At 41.7% G+C, this 20,343-nt stretch overlaps 1 protein-coding gene across 2 annotated transcripts in view; it reads left to right on the forward strand.

The window, feature by feature from the left end:
- Positions 1–18,633, forward strand: part of Nup160 (nucleoporin 160) — a 72,185-nt gene extending 53,552 nt beyond the window's left edge. For both annotated transcript variants that reach the window (XM_045130615.1, XM_045130617.1), the window contains exons 28-36: positions 1,151–1,311; positions 4,606–4,666; positions 5,386–5,496; positions 5,657–5,780; positions 7,495–7,596; positions 10,743–10,884; positions 14,609–14,734; positions 16,098–16,202; positions 18,000–18,633. In XM_045130615.1, coding sequence (XP_044986550.1) covers positions 1,151–1,311; positions 4,606–4,666; positions 5,386–5,496; positions 5,657–5,780; positions 7,495–7,596; positions 10,743–10,884; positions 14,609–14,734; positions 16,098–16,202; positions 18,000–18,089 — 1,022 coding nt within the window. In that variant the 3' untranslated portion in view covers positions 18,090–18,633. The remainder of the gene's footprint in view (positions 1–1,150; positions 1,312–4,605; positions 4,667–5,385; positions 5,497–5,656; positions 5,781–7,494; positions 7,597–10,742; positions 10,885–14,608; positions 14,735–16,097; positions 16,203–17,999) is intronic.
- Positions 18,634–20,343: the final 1,710 nt, after the last annotated feature.

Here is a 20,343-nt window from a genome sequence, read left to right on the forward strand (position 1 = left end):
TCCTCCTCACCCCGTCTCCCCAATACTGGGAGTAAAGGTGTGTGCCACCACACCAGGCCTCCTAGTAATTTTTTTTTCCCCCAACTTCATTTTGGATTTTATTTGTTCGATTTTTAAAGGTAGAGTCTCTCTCTAGCCCAGGCTGACTTGTAATTCACTATGTAGTGTCAGGGTGCCCTAGAACTCACAGCACTTCTACCTCTGCTCCCAAGTGCTGATACTAAAGGTGTTGGTATCCACACCCGGCTTCTTTTTTGTATTTATGTTGTTAGATTTTGGTTTTTTGTGCTATGGGTAGAACCCTCACAGTCATTTCCATTTACTTTAATCCCTCCTGTTAAGCTCCTACTTGATACCACCACTTCTATTCCTCCAGTCTCAGTCCCTAGCAACCACTAATCTAGCTAAGTATTTTGTTTGTTTGTTTGTTTTGAGAAAGGGTCTCGCTCTGGCTCAGGCTGATTTGGAATTCACTATGTAGTCCTCTTACTGCTGCCTCCCAAATGCTGGGATTAAAGATGTGCACCACCACGCCCAACTTTTTTAAAAGTATTATTTAATTTATTTATTTACTTAAGAGAGAGAGAGAACGAGGAAGATAGAGAATGGGTGACCTATGGCCTCTAGGCACTGCAAACGAACTCCAGACACATGCGCCCCCTTATGCATCTGGCTTATTGGGGATACTGGGAAATTGAATCTGGGCCCTTTGGCTTTGCAGGCCAGTGCCTTAGCCACTAAGCCATCATTATAGCCACTCTGTTTACTTTTTATATATTTACTTACTGGAGAGAGAAAGGTGCAGATAGAATTGGCACCCCAGGGTCTTCAGCTACTGCAAATGAACTCCAGTTGCATGACCACTTTGTGCATTTGGCTTACATGGATCCTGGGGAATTGAACATGGGTTCTTTGGCTTTGCAGGCAAGGGCCTCAACCACTAAGACTCGGTTTACTTTTTGAGAAACCACCATAGTGTTTTAATTAGCTCTACTGTTTTACATTCCCAGTCATAGTGCACAAGGGTTACACTCTATATCCAGACTAACACATGATTATTTTCATACGGCTTTAAGTTAAACTGAATTTTCCCTTAATACATGTAACAAATTATATGTCTAAAGAAACATTTCTAATTCATGTCTCATAGCTGGCACAGTGATGTTTGAATATGGAATGCGTCTTGGCAGAGAGGTTCGAACTCTCCGAGGACTTGAGAAGCAAGGCAACTGCTATCTGGCTGCTATTAATTGTTTACGACTTATTCGTCCAGAATATGCATGGATTGTCCAGCCAGCCTCTGGTGCAGTGGTATGAAAACTTTCCATTTGGAAGTTTTAGGATTATATAGTCTATTTAGTTTTGTCCTTTCAAAACTGTTAACTCATTTTGCTTTATTTCATTTCACATTTCTACGGTGGATGCTGGGTATAGTGGTACCTACCTGTAATCCTAGCACTCAGAGACGGAGGTAGAGAATCAGAACTTCAAGTTGAGTACATCCTGGGCTGCATGAGACACTGTCTCAGAAAACAAGCAAACAATTTCTACTGAAATATTTGTAAACTTGATTAATCTCTTTATACAGTACTTTGACATTACAGATTGTCCTTTTTTGTTTAATGTTTTGAGGTAGGCTTTCCCTGTAGCCCATGCTGAACTGGAACTCACTCTGTAGTCCCAGGCTGGCCTCGAATTCACAGAGACCGTCCTACCTCTGCCTCCTGAATGCTGGGATTATAGGCATGCCACTCCACACCCAGCAAATTGCTCTTTTTAATCCCCAAATTCACTTTTTTAAACATAAAGCCTCAGTTTAGCCTAGACTGGCCTTGAACTTGCACCAATCCTCCTACCTTAGCCTCCTGGCTTCAAGTTCAGAATTTTTAAAAAAATCTTTTGAAGATTTTTATTTATTTATTTGCATGGAGAGAAAGGGAGACAGAGTGGGCTGGCTAGGGCCTCTTGCTTCTGCTAACAAACTCCAGACACATGTACCACTTTGTTCATTTGGCTTTATGTGAGTGCTGGGGAGTCTAACCCAGGCCATCAGGCTTTCCATGCAAGCACCTTAACTGCTGAACCATCTCTCCAGCCCAAGTTAAGAATTTTTTGTTGTTGTTGTTTTTTGTTTTTCGAGGTAGGGTCTCACTGTAGCCCAGGCTGACCTGGAATTCACTATGGAGTCTCAGGGTGGCCTCGAACTCATGGCAATCCTCCTACCTCTGCCTCCCGAGTGCTGGGATTAAAGGCATGCGCCACCACGCCCGGCTCCCAAATTAAGAATTTTTGCCAGAAATATTACAGAATGCCTTTGGGGTTTGACATGAGACTTGCTATTATCCTCTGCATTAAAATGGTTGATAGTATCTATTCTGCAAAGGAGATAATTTGGGGCTGGGATCATCAGTTAAAAGTGCTTGCTTGTAAACCTGCTGGCCCAAGTTCAATTTTCTTTCTATCTTTCTTTTTTTTTTTTAATTTTTGTTTATTTATTTATTTGAAAGAGAGAAAGAGGCAGAGAGAGAGAGAAAGAGAAAATGGGTGCACCAGGTCCTCTAGCCACTGCAGACAAACTCCAGATGCATGCACCACCTTGTGCATCTGGCTTACATGGGTACTGGGGAATCAAGCCCCAAACAGGGGTCCTTAGGCTTCAGAGGCAAGCACTTTATCACTAAGCCATCTCTCCAACCCCCAAGTTCAATTTTCTGATACCCACTTAAAGCCAGACACAAAGTGATGCATGCATCTGTGATCCTAGTACACTTAGGTCAATGGGAGGCAGAGCCAGGAGGATCCAGAAGCTTGTGGGCCAGCTAAGCTAGTGTACACAGTGGCAAAAAGAGAGAGAGAGACTCTGTCTAAAATAAATAAATAAAAGCCAGATGTGGTGTCACATACTTTAAGCCCCAGCACTGCAGAGGTCAAGTTAGTTGGATTGCTATGAGTTCAAGGCAAACCTAGGGGTACAGAGTGAGTTCCAGACCAGCCTGGGCAGCACCCACCTATAATCCCAGCAATCAGGAGTCTAATAGGAGGAATGCAGTGAGTTTGAGGCTAGTCTGGACTACAGAGTAAGTTCCAGGTCAGTCTGGGCTAGAGTGAGACCCTGCCTACCAAAAAAAGGGGGGGACGTGGTGTCACACACCTGTTTTCCTAGCATGTAGCAGGTGGTGGAAGCAGGAAGATTAGATGTTACAGATCAGCATCAGCTACTTAGTAAGTTCAATGCCAGTCCGGGCTAAATCAAACTTTGTCTCAAAAAAAAGCATTTAATAAATGTCTCTTTATTTTATTTTATTTTTGTTTTGTTTGGTATTTTTGTCTCCAATTATTATTGGAAAAGTCACAAAGTCAGATTTTCCTATGTGCCCAGCTTTGTGTGTTCAATGGTTTCTACATTTACATTTAGGGTATTACCTGAGGCTTCCAGTGGGGAATAGAACTATGTAGCCAGTGAAGTCATGTAATTTACATGGAGATCAAATCTATGTCGTTAAAGTAGGTAATATGAGCCACTTTGACAAACAACTCCATTTATTTGTCTGATGTTTACAGTCCATCTGTAAGAAGAGCTGTGCTGGTTTAATAAGCGTAATTTCTTTGTTGTTGTTGTTGTTTTGTTTTTTTGAGGTAGGGTCTCACACTGGCCTAGGCTGACCTGTAATATTCACTATGTAGTCTTAGGGTGGTGTCACACTCATGGCGATCCTCGTACCTCTGCCTCCCGAGTGCTGGGATTAAAGGTGCGCGCCACCACGCCCAGCTTTAATAAGCATAATTTCTATTTTTATTAACATTTTCCATGATTATAAAAAGTATCCCATGGTAATACCTCCCCCCCCCCCCCGACTTTCCCCCTTGAAATTCCATTCTCCATCATATCCCCTCCCCATCTCAATCAGTCTCTCTTTTATTTTGACGTCATGGTCTTTTCCTTCTCTTATGATGGTCTTGTGTAGGTAGTGTCAGACACTGTGCAGTCATGGATATCTAGGCCATTTTATGTCTGGAGGGAGCATGTTATAAGGAGTCCTACCCTTCCTTACATTCTTACATTCTTTCTGCCACCTCTTCCGCATTAGACTCTGAGCCTTGGAAGGTGTGATCAAGATGTTACTCACTACTCCAGTCACTTCTTTCCAGCACTATGATACCTTCTGAGTCATCCTAAGGTCACTGCCATTTAAAAAAGAGAAGATTCTCTACCCAAAGTGAGAGTAGCATTAATATAAGGGTATAAATATTAAGAGAAGGCTTCCTGGGCAGTTTGATAAGCATAGTATATACATTTTTCCAGACATCAGCAGATGTTACACCCCTAGAGCTCATGACTACCCCTGTTTTATGTTTTCAGTATCAGGGATGTGTTTCTCCCCATGGAGCAGGCCTTCAGTCCAATTGGAGGACAGTTGGTTTCCACCATGGCAGACGTGCCACTATTGTACCCATTGGCTCATTTGGGCTGGCTGGCCAATTATAAGGAATAAGCGTAATTTCTATTGAAAGTTTAAGCATAGATGTTCTTTTAAGTTACAGGTAATGGTAACCAAAGTAAAAAAACTAATTGTTGCAGTTCAATCCCTTGTTTTGTCCTTTCAGTATGATCGCCCTGGAGCGTCCCCTAAGAGGAATCATGATGGAGAATGTACAGATGCCCCAAGTGAGTCAGGGCTCTCACTCTGATCTTTGCTGGACAATTGTCCTACTACAATAGATGTATAAGTGAAGATTTATGTTACAGTGGGTATATGGAATACAGACAGATATTGTAACATATGGTTACCTATTCCAGATATTACACATAGCAGCTGCATCTTAAAAATATGGCAAAATTCCCTCTTTTTAGTTTATTTTCAAATTGCTGTCAAAGGTTGTCTGATAACCCTTTGAAAATGCTATGTGGTGGCATAAGAAATGAATGTGTTTTGTCACCTATTGTGTTTTAATCAGCTCAGTACTAAGCATTTTTATTAGGATCCTTGATATAACCAGGGTGGCATGACACCTTTCATGAAGAGCCTGAATTCCAGATTTCTTTCTGTCTGTCTACCTTGGGTATGTTCCTTTCCGAGGGACAGCGCCAGTACTTCACAGCTGTAAGAGTTAAACAAAACTACGTGGGAAGTATTAAGCACTCTTCAGCCTCAGGTGTTGATTCTGTTGCTTTGTTTTGATTGAGCTAAACATCTGAAGGAACGGTGCTTAATTGTTAATTTTTACCAAATCCCTGTTTGCTCCCTTTCTTCCTTCATGCCTTTGGAAATTAGGTGGTTATGACAAGACCCTGTCTGAAAAATATGGTGTATTATTTATTGTTTAGTGGAACTTGACAAGTTAATCTAGTAAATTAATTTTTTTTATTATTATTTGGGATTCTAGACAATCAGCAGATTGAAATTCTAGAACTGAAAGACCTGGAAAAAGAATGTTCTTTGGCTCGCATTCGCCTCACGTTGGCTCAACATGATCCATCAGCAGTTGCCATTGCAGGTAGGAAACTAGCAAGTCTCTAACCTATCAGTACCAGCACAGCTTAGGGCCTGGCAGCAGACACGGACTGATAAATAGGTCTATATCACAGTAGTATTACTCTGAGATATTTGTTCTCATTTGCTCTGGTGCACTAACTGACTATATTCCATTTCCACAGGAAGTTCATCAGCAAAGGAGATGGTCACTCTCTTGGTTCAAGCTGGCCTCTTTGACACTGCCATATCACTCTGTCATACTTTCAAGCTTCCCTTAACACCAGTCTTTGAGGGGCTTGCTTTCAAGTATGTAAAAATTACCTTTTAATAGCCTTAATCTTCTAATGTGAAGATATCTTATTAGTGTACTGCAATAGTTACAAGCCTATAAGCCTTTTTAGATTTGAAGAAGTGGCCTATAAATTTTACTTTATTAAAAAAAAAAAATCTTTACCAGACGTGGTAGTGTAGTACCAATGTTTGGTAGATAAGGTAAGAGAACTAGTAGTTCAAGGCCATCATCAGATACATATCAAGTTTAAGGCCAGTCTGGACTATAGCAGACTTGGTCTCCAAACAACAAATATACTCATGTAAACACAGTACTTAAGAATTGAGGCTGGAGGATTAGGGATTCTAGGCCAGCATTGGCTACACAACAAGTTCAAGACCTATCTAGGGTATGTGAGAGTATATTTCAAAAAAAAAAAAAAATAGTTGTCAGGCATGGTGGCATTGCAGCACTCAGGAGGCAGAGATAGGGTCACTGTGAGTTCAAGGCCAGCCTGAGACTACATAGTGAATTCCAGGGCAGCCTGGGCCAGAGCAATACCCTACCTCATAAAACCAGAAAAAGAAAGGGCGGGGTTGCCTGTAGAGATGTATCAATTAAGGCTTGCCTGCAAAGCCTAATGACCCAGGTTCATTTCCCCAGTACTGTCACACTCAGCTTTGGCTTTTTTTTTTTAAGTTTAGTTTGTTTGTTTTGTTTTTCGAGGTAGGGTCTCTCTCTAGCCCAGGCTGACATGGAATTTACTATGTAGACTCAGGGCAGCCTTGAACTCGTAGTGCTACTCCTACCTCTGCCTCCTGAGGGCTGGGATTAAAGGCCTGTGCCACCATGCCTACCTTTTTAAAAATATATTTTATTTTTACTTATTTGTGTTTGAGAGATTGAGAGAATGGGCATGCCAGGGCCTCTAGCCAATGCAAATGAACTCCAGATGCATGTACCAACTTGAGCATCTGGCTTACATGGGTCCTTGGGAATGGAACCTGGATCCTTATTTGCAAGTAGAGAATATAAATTTTCTTTTTTCTTTATTTTATTTATTTATTTATTTTTCTTTCTTTATTTTTTTTTTGGTTTTTCAAGGTAGGGTCTCACTCTGGTCCAGGCTGACCTGGAATTAACTCTGTCATCTCAGGGTGGCCTTGAACTCATGGCAATGCTCCTACCTCTGCCTCCTGAGTGCTGGGATTAAAGGCGTGCGCCACCATGCCCGGCTTTATTTATTTATTTTTGGGCTCTGGTCTTTTGCTTCAGGCTACTGAGGACTAGAATTACAGACATGTACCACCATACCTGGCCAATTCAAGTACCTTACCTCTGAGCAAAATACGAAAATGTGCTGGAAGGATAGCTTAGTAGTTAAGGCAATTCTCTTTCCTCAGCTTCGAAGGTAGTGGGATTACAGTCATAAACCACCATGCCCAGCTTTAAAAAAAAAAAAAAAAAATCCTACTTAAATACCAGTCAAATGGTTTGTGACTTGGGAATATTTTGAAATGTTCAGAATTTTTTTTATCATTTTCCCTTGGATGGAAATTGACTCTTGACCCTTGCTGATGGCCTTATGGGACATCTGGTTGTGTGACTTTGAGGAGGAAGAAGAGCCAGTAACTCCAGTAGTAAACTGAGCAGGAGGCCAGAGTTAAAGTTGTCTTCTCTGTCAAGTATCAAATTGCAGCCATTCACTGCAGCAGCTCAGACAGTGATGAGGGGCTGTTCTCGTTGCAGGTGCATCAAGTTACAGTTTGGAGGAGAAGTAGCACAAGCAGAAGCCTGGGCCTGGCTAGCAGCCAATCAGCTTTCCTCTGTCATCACTACTAAGGAGTCTAGGTACAGCCCTAGCATTCTTCAGGACCTCTTGCAAAACTCTTTCCTTGACTATGTTGTTTTCACTGATGATTTCACTTTGGAGTGGGGTGGGGGCTGTGCATGCCATGGCACATGTGTGGAGGTCTGAGGACAACTTTCACATGTGGGCCTCACTGTCCACATTGCTCACTGCTCCGTTTACCATGCTGGCTGTGCTGTGAGCTTCCAGAGGATTCTCCTGTCTCTGCCTCCCTTCTCACCTGAGAAATGACAAGCACCTACTAGTGTTCAGTTACGTGGCTTCTGAAGATCTGAACACAGGTCCTCACATTTGTGCAACTAGCGCTTTATCCACCGAGCCATCTCCCCTTTTTACTTTCTTATTTCTTACTCTCTTGGCTAAGTTTTTGTTATTTTGTTTTGAGGTAGCCCAAACTGACCTCAAGTACTCAGTTCTCCTTCCTTGGCCTCCTGACTGATGGGATTTATTTACAGGCCTGTGCCACCACACCTGGTTTTGGCTAAGTTTTTATAGCATCTACAGAATTTATACTTAGGATAATATCATGACTTTTATTGTTTAAACCCTGGTGTCTTTGTCTATGAGGTGTCTCCTCTATCTGCCCTTCCTCTAACATTTCGTGTATTATATCAAAAAGAACAGCACTCAGCTTGCTGTAGTGGTACACACCTATAGTCTCAGCTATTTAGGAGGCTAAAGCATAAGCACCATTTGTACTCAGAAGATGGAGGCCAGGTTAGGCATTGTAGTGAGACTGTTTGTCAAAGAAAAAAAAGTTTCAGGTCAGACTAGTGTGAGAAACGTTGTTTCAGAAAGAACCTAAATGGGGGGGGGGGGGCTCAGCAATTAAATGTGCTTGTTTGCAAGGCTTGTCAGCCTGGGTTCAATATCCTAAGGGCCCATGTGAAGCCAGTCAGCATTCCTTTGAGGTAGCAAGAGACACCCATACACATGTGCAAATAAAAAAACATAATAACAAGAAAAAACTTGAGCTGGGCCTAGTGGTGCATGCCTTTAATCCCTGTGCTCCGGGTGCAGAGGTAGGAGAATCAACATGAGTTTAAGGCCACCTTGAGAGACTATATAGTGAATTCCAGGTCAGTTTGGGCTAAAGAAGTGAGACCCTATTTTGGAAAAAAAAAAAAGAAGGAAAGAAAAATCTAGGTGTGGTAATTTACAACTTTAATCCCAGCCCACAGAAGATAGGAAGATCTCAGTGAGTTCAAGGACAGCCTGTGCTAGAGTGAAACCCTGCCTCGAGAAAAAAATAAAAAGAATCCAGGGCTGGAGAAATCGCTCAGTTAAAAGGTGCTTTCTTACAAAGACTAACAGCCCAGGTTCCATTCCCCAGTACCCTTGTAAGGCCAGATGCATCTGGAGTTCCTTTGCAGTGACAAGAGACCCTACCGTGCTGTTCCTGTGCTATGCACATTTGCAAATAAATGAATGAAAATATCTTAAATAAAAATTTTTAAAAAGCTGGTTCATGCCTTTAAACCCAGCACTTGAGAGGCAGAGGTATGTGGGTCACCATGAGTTCAAGGCCACCCTGAGACTACATTTTAGGTTACCCTGGACTAGATTAAGACTCTACCTCAAAAAAAATAAAAGAAATAAAATTAAAAGAAGCAGGGTGTGGTACATGCTTTTAACCCCAGCATTCATCTAAATGTCTAATACTAAACCTGTCAGTCACATTGACACTCATAAAATACTAGTTACATTGAGCAACATTGTCCACTCACTTGTAGCTTCCAAAGGTTTTTCCCATTCAGTAGACACTGAGTAATATTTAAATCTGTATTAATAATATGAAACTGGGGCTGAAGGGTGGCTCAGCAGTTAAGGTACCTGTCAGCAAAGCCAAAGGACCAGGGTTCAGTTCCCCAATACCCACATAGAGCCAGATGCACAAAATGGCACATACATCTGGAGTTCAATTGAAGCATCTGGAGAACCTGGCGCACCCATTTTGTCTGTCTCTCTTATCTCACTGCTTGCAAATACATACATACATATATATATATATATGTATTTATATATATCATATATATATATGATGTAATATATAATATATATTTTTAAGCCAGGTGTGGTGGCACACACCTTTAATCCCAGCCCTTGGGATGCAGAGATGGAGGGATCTCCGTGAGTTCAAGGCCACCCTGAGACTACATAGTGAATTCCAGGTCAGCCTGGGCAAGAGTGAGACCCTACCTCGAAAAACCAAAAAAAATTTTTTTTAAGGGCTGGAGAGATGGCTTAGCAGTTAAGATTTTTGGCCGTGGGGCTGGAGAGATGGCTTAGCAGTTAAGCACTTGCCTGTGAAGCCTAAGGACCCCGGTTCGAGGCTCAGTTCCCCAGGTCCCACGTTAGCCAGATGCACAAGGGGGCGCACGCGTCTGGAGTTCGTTTGCAGAGGCTGGAAGCCCTGGCGTGCCCATTCTCTCTCTCACCCTCTATCTGTCTTTCTCCCTGTGTCTGTCACTCTCAAATAAATAAAAAATGAACAAAAAATATAAAAATAAAAAAAAAAAAAGATTTTTGGCTGTGAAGCCTAAGGATCCAGGTTCGATTCTCCAGGTCCCATGTAAGCCAGATGCACATGGTGCTGCATGTATCTAGAGTTCATTTGCAGTGACTAGAGGCCCTGTTGCATCTATTTTCACTCTCTGTGTCTGTGATAAGTAAATTGTTTTTAAAAGTCTTAAAATATTTTTTAAAGAAAATATGAGCCGGGTGTCGTGGTGCATGCCTTTAAATCCCAGCACTCGAGAGGCAGAGGTAGGAGGATCACTGAGAGTTCGAGGCCACCCTGAGACTAGTAAATTCCAGGTCAGCCTGGGCTAGAGTGAGACCTTACCCCAGGAAAAAAAAAAGTAAAAAAGCCGGTCCTTCAGTCCAAGCACTATGAATATGAAACTCTTCAGCAGCAACTAGAATGGGGCATGAAATGTAAATACACAAATGGACATGGTGGCGGAGGATCACTGTGAGTTGGAGGCCACCCTAAGACTCCATAGTGATTTCCAGGTTCGCCTGGGCTAGAGTGAGACCCTACGTTGACAATCCAAAAATAATACACACATAAATACACAATTTAAAAATATGTGAAACTCATTTATCCTTTTTGTTTTTTTTCAAGTGCTACAGATGAAGCATGGCGATTATTGTCAACTTACCTAGAAAGATATAAAGCCCAGAATAACTTGTATCACCAGTGTGTGATTAACAAGTTGTTGTCTCATGGAGTTCCTCTGCCTAATTGGCTTATAAACAGTTACAAGGTATGTAGTATCTTAACTTATAAAGATTAAGAACCCATTCTTTTTTGTTTTGTTTTGTTTTTCGAGGTAGGGTCTCACTCTAGCCCAGGCTGACCTGGAATTCACTATGGAGTCTCAAGGTGGCCTCGAACTCATGGCGATCCTCCTACCTCTGCCTCCCGACTGCTGGGATTAAAGGCGTGCGCCACCACGACCGGCTAAGAACCCATTCTTTATCATCTTAAATAATTTTATGAAATGATTAAAAAGATAGGGCTGGGGAGATGGTTCCAGGGTAAAAATGCTTGCTGTACAATCATGATGGCCCAAGTTCAGATATCCAGAAGCCACATAAAACCCAATGTGGTAACATGAGCATGTGACTTGGCAAGATGGGAAGATGCAAAATTCCCAGAAGTTGAAGGCCAGCTAGCCTGGCACATGCAGTGGCACACAACAAAGAGACCCTATCTCATGCCAAGCAGTGTAGCTCACACTCATCCCATCAACCAGGAGGCTGAGGTAGGAGCATCACCATGAGGTCGAGGCCTGCCTGGGCTGGGAGACCCTCCCTAAAAAAGGTGGCGGGGAGGCCCCATCTCAAACAAGGCAGAAGATAAGAACCAACACCCAGAGTTGCCATCAGAGTTCCTTATGTACATGCACTCTTATCCCCACACGCAGCAAAAGAAGTGAGTGGTAATTGACAAATCTGTACTGATTTACAATCTGGTCACAGTGGCACACACCTGTAGTCCTAGTACTTGGGAAGTGGAGGAAGTGCAGTGGAGTCAGGAATCAAGACCAGCCTTCACTTTATAGTTAATTGGGGGCCAATCTGGGTTCAATAAAACCCTGCCTCGAACGCTAAAGAGAAAGAAAGAATATACTGACTTAATACGCTTACCTTTTCAATCATAACAGAAATTGCTAAGAATAATTTAACTTTCACACATAGTATTGGAAATTTAGATTTAAAATTCTACAGTCTGGTAGTAAGGTTAATTTCTACTTGTATTCTCACTGAGCAGTAAGCTTATATTTAGAATAATGTGTTCATGTCATAGTATCTATTATCTGTCATTCAAAAAATTCACAGCAGTGGATAGAAAAGTTTTCAAAAACTATGCCATATAAAGCCAGATGCTCACAGTTGTGCATTCATCTGGAGTTTTTTTGTAGCAGCAAATGTGTCCATTCTCCCCCCTTCCCCTTCCTTCTGCTCACAAATAAATATTTTTCTCTCTTTTTATTTAATTAGTTTATTTGATAAAGAGAGAGAGAGGCAGATAGAATGGCCACACTAGGGCCTCTAGCCACTGCAAACAAACTCCAGATTGCATGTACCACCTTGTACATCTTTACATGGGTCCTGGGGAATCAAACCTGGGTCCTTTGGCTTTGCTGGCAAGTGCCTTAACCACTAAGCCATCTCTCCTCTCCAGCCCTTAACAACAACAACAAATACATATATATATTTTTTCAATTTGTCTTAGTAGCCAGGCATGGTGTTCACGCCTTTAATCTCAGCACTTGAGAGGCAGAAGGAGGAGGGTTGCTGTGAGTTCAAGTCCACTTTGAGACTACATAGTGAATTCCAGGTCAGCTTAGGCTAGAGTGAGACCCTACCATGAAAAACCAAAAAAAAAAAAAAAAAAAAAAAAAGGCTGGAGCGATGGCTTGGCGGTTAAGCGCTTGCCTGTGAAGCCTAAGGACCCCAGTTCGAGGCTCCATTCCCCAGGACCCACATTAGCCAGATGCACAAGGGGGCGCACGCATCTGGAGTTCATTTGCAGTGGCTGGAGGCCCTGGCGCACCCATTCTGTGTCTCTCTCTCTCTCTCTCTCTCTCTCTCTCTCTCTCTCTCTCTCTCTCTCTCTCTGCCTTTCTCTCTCCGTCTGTCACTCTCAAATAAATAAATAAAAATAAATGAAATTTTAGCCGGGCGTGGTGACGCACACCTTTAATCCCAGCACTCGGGAGGCAGAGGTAGGAGGATCACCGTGAGTTCGAGGCCACCCTGAGATGACAGAGTTAATTACAGGTCAGCCTGGACCAGAGTGAGACCCTACCTCGTAAAACCAAAAAAAAAAAAAAAAAAGTTTATCTTAGATCACAAAACAGAGGAGAGGAGAAAGACCATTTAACAGTCAGAGCTTTAGAGCTAACTGGGTTCTTGGGAAGTCAACTCTTATCCTAAGGTATACATGAGTAACAAAAGTGCTCACTTTTGTTTTGGGGGAGGAGGGGAGGTTTGAGATAAGTCTCACTCTAATGCAGGCCTACCTGGAATTTACTCTGTAATCCTAGGCTGGCCTCGAACTCACAGCAATCCTTCTACCTCTGTCTCCCAAGTGCTGGGATTAAAGGTGTGTGCCACAGGGCTGGTTAGCAGTTAAGGCACTTGCCTGCAAAGCCAAAAGACCCAGGTACAATTCCCCAGTACCCATGTAAGCCAGATGTACAAGGGGGCATATACATCTGGAGTTCATTTGCAGTGGCTAGAGGCCCTGGTGCACCCATTCTCCTTTCTCTCTCTCTCCCTCCCTCCCTCTCTCTCTCCCTCCCTCCCTCCCTCTCCCTCCCTTCCACCCCCCCCTCTCTCTCTGCTTGCAAATAAATAAAATTAAATTTAAAAAAAAGAATTTTGCCTGGGGTAATGGTTTAGAGGTTTAGGCATATGCCTGCAAAGCCTAAGGACCCAGGTTTGATTCTCCAGGTCCCACATAAGCCAGATGCACGTGGTGGTGCATGCATCTGGAGTTTGCATGCAGTGGCTAGAGGCCATGGTGCACCCATTCTCTCTCTCTCATAAATAAATAAATAAAAAATAAATCTTTTTTTTTTTTTTTTTAAGAATTTTAAAAAAAGTTGTGTGCCACCATGCTAGCAAAGGTGCTCACTTATTTAGATCAAAGAATACAAGTATCAGGAGCTAGATACTCAACATCCTTTGTAGCCCAATCTAGCCTCAAACTGTCTATCCTTTTCCTGCCTCAGCCTCCTAAGTAGGAGATTGCAGATAGGTGCCTCACCACCTGATTAGATGTTTTTTGTTTTCAGTGGGTTTTTTTGTTTATTTTTGGTTTATGTTTTATTAAGAATAAAATTTTGGGGGCTGGAGAGATGGCTCAGTAATTAAGGTGATTGCCCGCAAAGCCTAAGAACCCAGATTTAATTCCACATTTCCCACATAAAGCCAGATGCACAAGGTGACCCACGTGTCTAGAGTTTGTTTGTAATGGCTAGAGGCCTTAACATTCCCATATTCATTCATCTTCCCCCTCAAATAAATAAATAAATCTCTTAATTTTAAATTTATTTTACTTATTTGAGAATGATAGATTGAGAAATAGATACTGTTTTTAATTTTTATTTATTCGAAAGAGAGAAAAGGAGGAAGGGAAGGAAGGAGAATCGATGTACCAGGGCCTCTAGCCACTGCAGACAAATTCCAGAAGAATGTGCCACCTTGTGCATCTGGTTTATGTGTGTCCTCGGGAATCAAACCTGGGTCTTCAGGGTTTTTTTTTTTTGTTTTTTTTTAGTCTTTCGAGGTAGGGTCTCACTCTAGTCTAGTCCAGGCTGACCTGGAATTCACTATGTAGTCTCAGGGTGGCCTCAAACTCACAGCAATCCTCTTGCTTCTGCCTCCCAAGTGCTGGGATTAGAGGCATGCACCACTACACCTGGCTGACAGCAACATTTTACATTCAGTTATAGAGCAGTGTGTGGCTTTTTGCAGAAAGTTGATGCTGCTGAGCTGCTCCGTCTGTACTTGAACTATGACCTTTTAGAAGAAGCTGTGGATTTGGTCTCAGAATATGTGGATGCTGTATTAGGAAAAGGACATCAGTACTTTGGAATTGAGGTAGGCACATTGTTTCTTTTTGATTGTATATGACCATATTAATTAAGGTAAGGATCTAAAAGTAAATTCAATATATGAATGTATTTAGCCTTTACTATTTTAGTTATACAACTAAACATTGACACTTTAGGAATTTCTAGTTTCTTTTTTAGGAACATAGGAATACATTTCATTCCTCCCTAACCCCATCTAAACAGTGTGGCTATTAAGATAGGGGATGTAGCTCAATATTTGCCTAGCATGCTTAAGCCTTTGGGTTTGATCCCACAGTACCTCAGGCTGGGGAGACAGCTCAGCAGTTAAAGGCACTTATTTGCAAAGCATGCTGGTCCTGGTACAATACACTAGCTACCCATGTTCAGCTGGATGGGCATTTGTAAGTAACTGCATACATTTTAAGAAATTGTTTTAGTATTGAAGAGAGGTAAATGAACACAAAGTGGCATTGCTTATGTGGAGGGACCGTGCTAAGTCTGCAAACATGTTCTTATTTCATTCATATAGCACCCTTGCAAGGCACAAAGCACTGTCTTAATCTATGGTTGGTTGGTTGGTTTTTTAGTTTTTCCTCCTAAACTCTTGGGAAAGTATTCAGAACTTTGAGAAATGAGCTTTCTTTTTCCAATTTGTTATTTTTTTATTTATTTCCAGAAAATTGGAATTTAAATTCAGTTTCAAACTGGATTAGTACTATTCATTGCCTTATCCCCCCCCCCGCCCCGAGGTAGGGTTTCACACTAGCCCAGGCAGACTTGGACTCACTATGTAGACTCAGGGCAGCTTTGAACTTACAACGATCCTCCTACTTATGCCTCTGCGGTGCTGGGATTAAAGGTGTGCACCACCATGCCCAGCTTCATTGGTTTGGTTTGGGTTTTTTTTTGTTGTTGTTGTTTGTTTGTTTGTTTGTTTGTTTGTTTGTTTGTTTTTTGAGGTAATGTCTCATTGCAGTCCAGGCTGACCTGGAATTCACTCTGGAGTCCCAGGCTGGCTTTGAACTTAAAATATTCCTCCTACCTCTGCCTCCCAAGTGCTGGGATTAAAGGCATGTGCCTGACCATTGTCTAATGAGAGAAGGGTTTTGTTGAGGGTGTTTGTCTTTAGCAAACTTTATGGCTTTTTCAAGATGAGAGATGGCTTCAAAATTAAATATATTTGATTTAACTCAGTTGAAAGTGGAGAAATCTAGGGGGGGGGAGAGAGAACGTGTGTGTGTGTGTGTGTGTGTGTGTACAGTTTGTTAATTTTAGGGAGGACAAAAAGAGTGCTTTATGTTGTCAAATCCCATGAAAACAAATACCTAGAAGAATTGGTGTGGGTTTTTTTTTCAGGCTCTTTTCAAATAATAGACATTGTCTTTCAGTTCCCACTATCTGCAACAGCCCCATTGGTATGGCTTCCATATTCCTCTATTGATCATCTTCTCCAGGCTCTGGGAGAAAACAGTGCCAACAGTCACAACATTGCAGTAAGTAAGCCCTGCACTAGTAGGTACACCTGACAGCATCATCTTCTGTTCTCTAGAAGTAAAGTGAGAACAAAAGCACTGGTCCTCCTTAACATGATGCCCCACCCCCTTATAAATAAATATATAAGCAGCTTGTCCAAAAACTTCAGGAGGGATTAGATAGGTATACATTACATAGAGACAGATGGCGTGCAGTCCATTCTTTAAGGTGTTTAGCATGGTAGACGCTGCAGGATCAACAGTACGTGGTAAATTGCAGTAAACAGCAGCATGGTACATTGTCACTGTCCTGAGTGGAGTCAGTATGAATAGAGTGCTGCTTGCTTTCCCCGGGTCATTGCAGTGATTTTTTTTTTTTTTTAACTAGAGTGTAAACTGGAGCTCACAGTGTGTGCTTCTAGAATAGTCTTTAAGCTAGGTACAGGAGCACACACCTGTGGTCCTGCTGTGGGGTGTAGGCAAGAGCACTTGATCCTGGGAACTCACCATCAGCCATGTAACACTAAGAGCATCTAAATAAAAAACAAGTGGCAGGTTGGAGAGAGGGCTTAGCAGTTAAGGCACTTGCCTGCAAAGCCTAAGGCCCTAGGTTCAGTTCACTAATACCCATGTAAGCCAGATGCACAAAGTGGCGCATGTGTCTGAAGTTTGTTTACCTTGGATAGAGGCTCTGGCACACCCTTTCTTTATCTGCCTCTTTCTCTCTCAAATAAACAAATATTTAAAAAACAAAAAAATATTTTTAATAGAACAAGGAACAGTTCCATTCAGAGTACCGGCTCCTGTGTTTTTTATGTTTCTCTTCCCTGTTTTCTAGTGCCACCTTGGACATGCTAGACAATGTGCTGACACTTAGCTATACCCTCAGCCCTGTTGTTTTCTTAAACTGTGGGGGTAATTTCTGACAGGGTCTTGCTACAAAGACCAAGCTGGACTCTAGAACTTGCTATATAACCCAAACTTGGCTTTCAAGTGCTGGATTATAGGCATGTACCATTATGTTCAGTCCTACACTTTTTGTTGTTTTGTTTATTTTGGTTTTTTGAGGTAGTCTCGCTCTAGCCCAGGCTGACCTGGAATTCACTATGTAGTCTCAGGGTAGCCTCGAATTCTTGGCAATCCACCTACCTCTGCCTCCCAGGTGCTGAGAATAAACACGTGCATCAACACGCCCAGCTCATCCTATACTATTTTTCAAAGAAAAATTTTTCAGGAAGACAGGGATGATAGTCCTAAAAACTAGTTTTCTGTCAGTTATATCTATCAATTTAGGATAAGTACTATAATGAATCATCTACTGACTAGTTAAATGAGGTGTAGCCTTTTTCATGCATAGCAGTTTCTCTCATATAGCTGGACTGGAGATGAAGCTCAGCATAGATCCATTGTTCTGTGTGGATGAGGCCCTGGACTTCATTTCCAGCACCACAAATTAAAAAATGTGATTTTCACAGTTGGAAAATCTGTTAGTAATCGGGCATGGTGGTGTACACCTGTAGTCCCAGCACTTGGGAAGCAGAGGTAGGACAATAGCCATGAGTTCAAGAACACCCTGAGACTACAGAGTGAATTCCAGGTCAGCCTGGGCTAGAGTGAGACCCTGCCTCAAAAAGCCAAAAAAGAAAATCCATTAGGAAAACAAGTGTGGTGTTACAGATCCGGGAGAAGTCAGTTCTAAAGTGAAGCAAGGGGCTAACATATTCACTAGTTAGTCTTGTTGATAAAGCCATGGTGATTCACTCATAGTTGCAGCCTCTCTGAGCTATTCTGTAGTGATTTCCTTCTTCTGTGTTACAGCTGTCCCAGAAAATTCTTGACAAATTAGAAGACTACCAGCAAAAAGTTGATAAGGCAACTCGGGATTTATTATACCGTCGGAACCTGTGATCTGGATAGTTACATACCCTTTGTAACCGCTTGGTGCCTCATGGAGCTCAAGAATACACTGCAGAGACTCTGTACTCAAGGCCAATTTTTATAACTGTAAATGATACACGACCTTCAAGTCTGCACTCTGCACAAGATAGAACAGACACGTCAGAGGACCCTGTGCTTGCTGGTGGTGCTAACAGAATTTCTGGTTTTCAACCTTGGTCTCAAACAGCAGCTTTTGTATATGACTCATAGGCTTTTTTTAAGAGTTTATATTTTTTTAAACTATTGAAGACATTCTTTATCTGCAATTAAAGCCCATCTTCACTTTCCAAAATAGCTAGTGGTTGTTGGTTTGTTGTAAGCTAACCACAAAAGCAGTCACTACAGATCTTTTAATTCTTCCTTGTCATTTTTTATATCTCAGTGGAATTACTTTGGTCCAGAACTGACATGTATTTTCTGTATTGCAAACAGAGGCTAATGATTTTGCATATTCTTTTCATTATTTATTGTGGAGTTTTTATATGATCTTCAATAAAGAAATAATTTACCTAGAGTAAGTCAAAAATTATGACCAGTCATTTAAAGAAAGTATATTTTAAATCTGGCTGTAAGGCTAAAATGGAGCAAATTTAGCTATGAAAAAATTGGAAATTTATCATATATAAAAGCAACAGATTTTCAGAGTTAAATTTGTTAACTTATATGATTTATAATAATCAAGCCGGACTTGATCATATAGTTGGTCTAATATTGGACCAAAATGTAACTTAACCAGTCAGATTCAAAAGCATAATGCAAACTTTGGGAAAAGTGAACAAGAACAAAATCTCCTTGGATTTTATTATGTATATTAAAATGTATCTTTCAAGGAAACAATCTGTATAACTACTTGTTTGAATGAATACCATTTGACTTTTGAGTTTTTCATAAGCCTGTAATTTTTATACAGTCAGTAAATACCCTGTTGTTTTCTAAAACTTTTTAAATATTATTTGAGAGAGGGGGAAAAAGAATGAGTATGGACATGCTAGGGCCTTCTGCTATTACAGTTGAACTCCAGACACATTTGCCACTTTGCATACCTGGATTTACATGAGTACAGGGAAATCAAACCTGGGCAGTCAGGCATTGTAAGCACTTTAACCACTGAGATAGCTCTCCAGCCCCAGTAACTTGTTTATATTCCATACTTTTAGCTCTATGATGATTAACATAAGAGTAGAATTAGGGATTAGCCCTTGCCCTCCCAACTCTATAAACTTGTGCTTTCAACTATAAGAAAGACACTTACCTATGTGCACATTGAAATGATTCAGCTGTGGTCTGAAAAACACCAAACCCTATTATACAAGCATCACTGAAGAGCAATAGTAGGAAGAGACCAGTGTGGTTTCAGAAACCTATCCGGGCGGGTTACTGATTCAAGCTTGGTTTTCCTGGTGGCAATTGGCAAAGTCGAACAGATTTTCCTGTATTCACAGCTTTGGTTTAAGACCTCATGTAGCCCTTCGTTACATTTCTGTACTTGCCTCTGACATCAGCCAGAACAAAACGTACCTGTGCCTTTCACTCCAATTGTTCTTGCTGCTTGAGGTCTGTGTTTGTGTTTACTTCTGAAGCCTGTGATATTTATTTGCATGTGTGTGTTATGTGTGCTTGTGTGTATGTGAATGAAGGTACACATATGTGTTGATGCATGTGGAGGCCAGAGGTCAACATCAGGTATCTTCCTCAGTGGCCCTCTACCTCTTTTTTTTTTTTTAATTAATTAATTTATTTATTTGAGAGGGACAGACACAGAGAGAAAGGCAGATAGAGAGAGAGAATGGGCGCACCAGGGCTTCCAGCCTCTGCAAACGAACTCCAGACGCGTGCGCCCCCTTGTGCATCTGGCTAACGTGGGACCTGGGGAACCGAGCCTCGAACCGGGGTCCTTAGGCTTCACAGGCAAGCGCTTAACCGCTAAGCCATCTCTCCAGCCCCCTCTACCTCTTTTTTATTTTTCCTTGTTTGTTTGTTTTTTGAGGTAGGGTCTTGCATTAGCCCAGGCTGGCCTGGAATTCACTATGTAGTCACAGGGTGGCCTTGAACTCATGAGATTAAAGGCATCACTACCAAGCCCAGCTCTACCTTATTTTTTGGGTCTCAAGATATCAACTCAGCTAGACCAACTAGCCAGCAAATTCCAGGGATCCTCCTGCCTCTGTCTCCCCAGTGTTGGGATTACAGGTATGCAACACCTGGCATTTTACATAGCTGTAAT

The sequence above is a fragment of the Jaculus jaculus genome, chromosome 1, assembly GCF_020740685.1.
Source record: "Jaculus jaculus isolate mJacJac1 chromosome 1, mJacJac1.mat.Y.cur, whole genome shotgun sequence".
Classification (NCBI taxonomy): Eukaryota; Metazoa; Chordata; class Mammalia; order Rodentia; family Dipodidae; genus Jaculus; species Jaculus jaculus.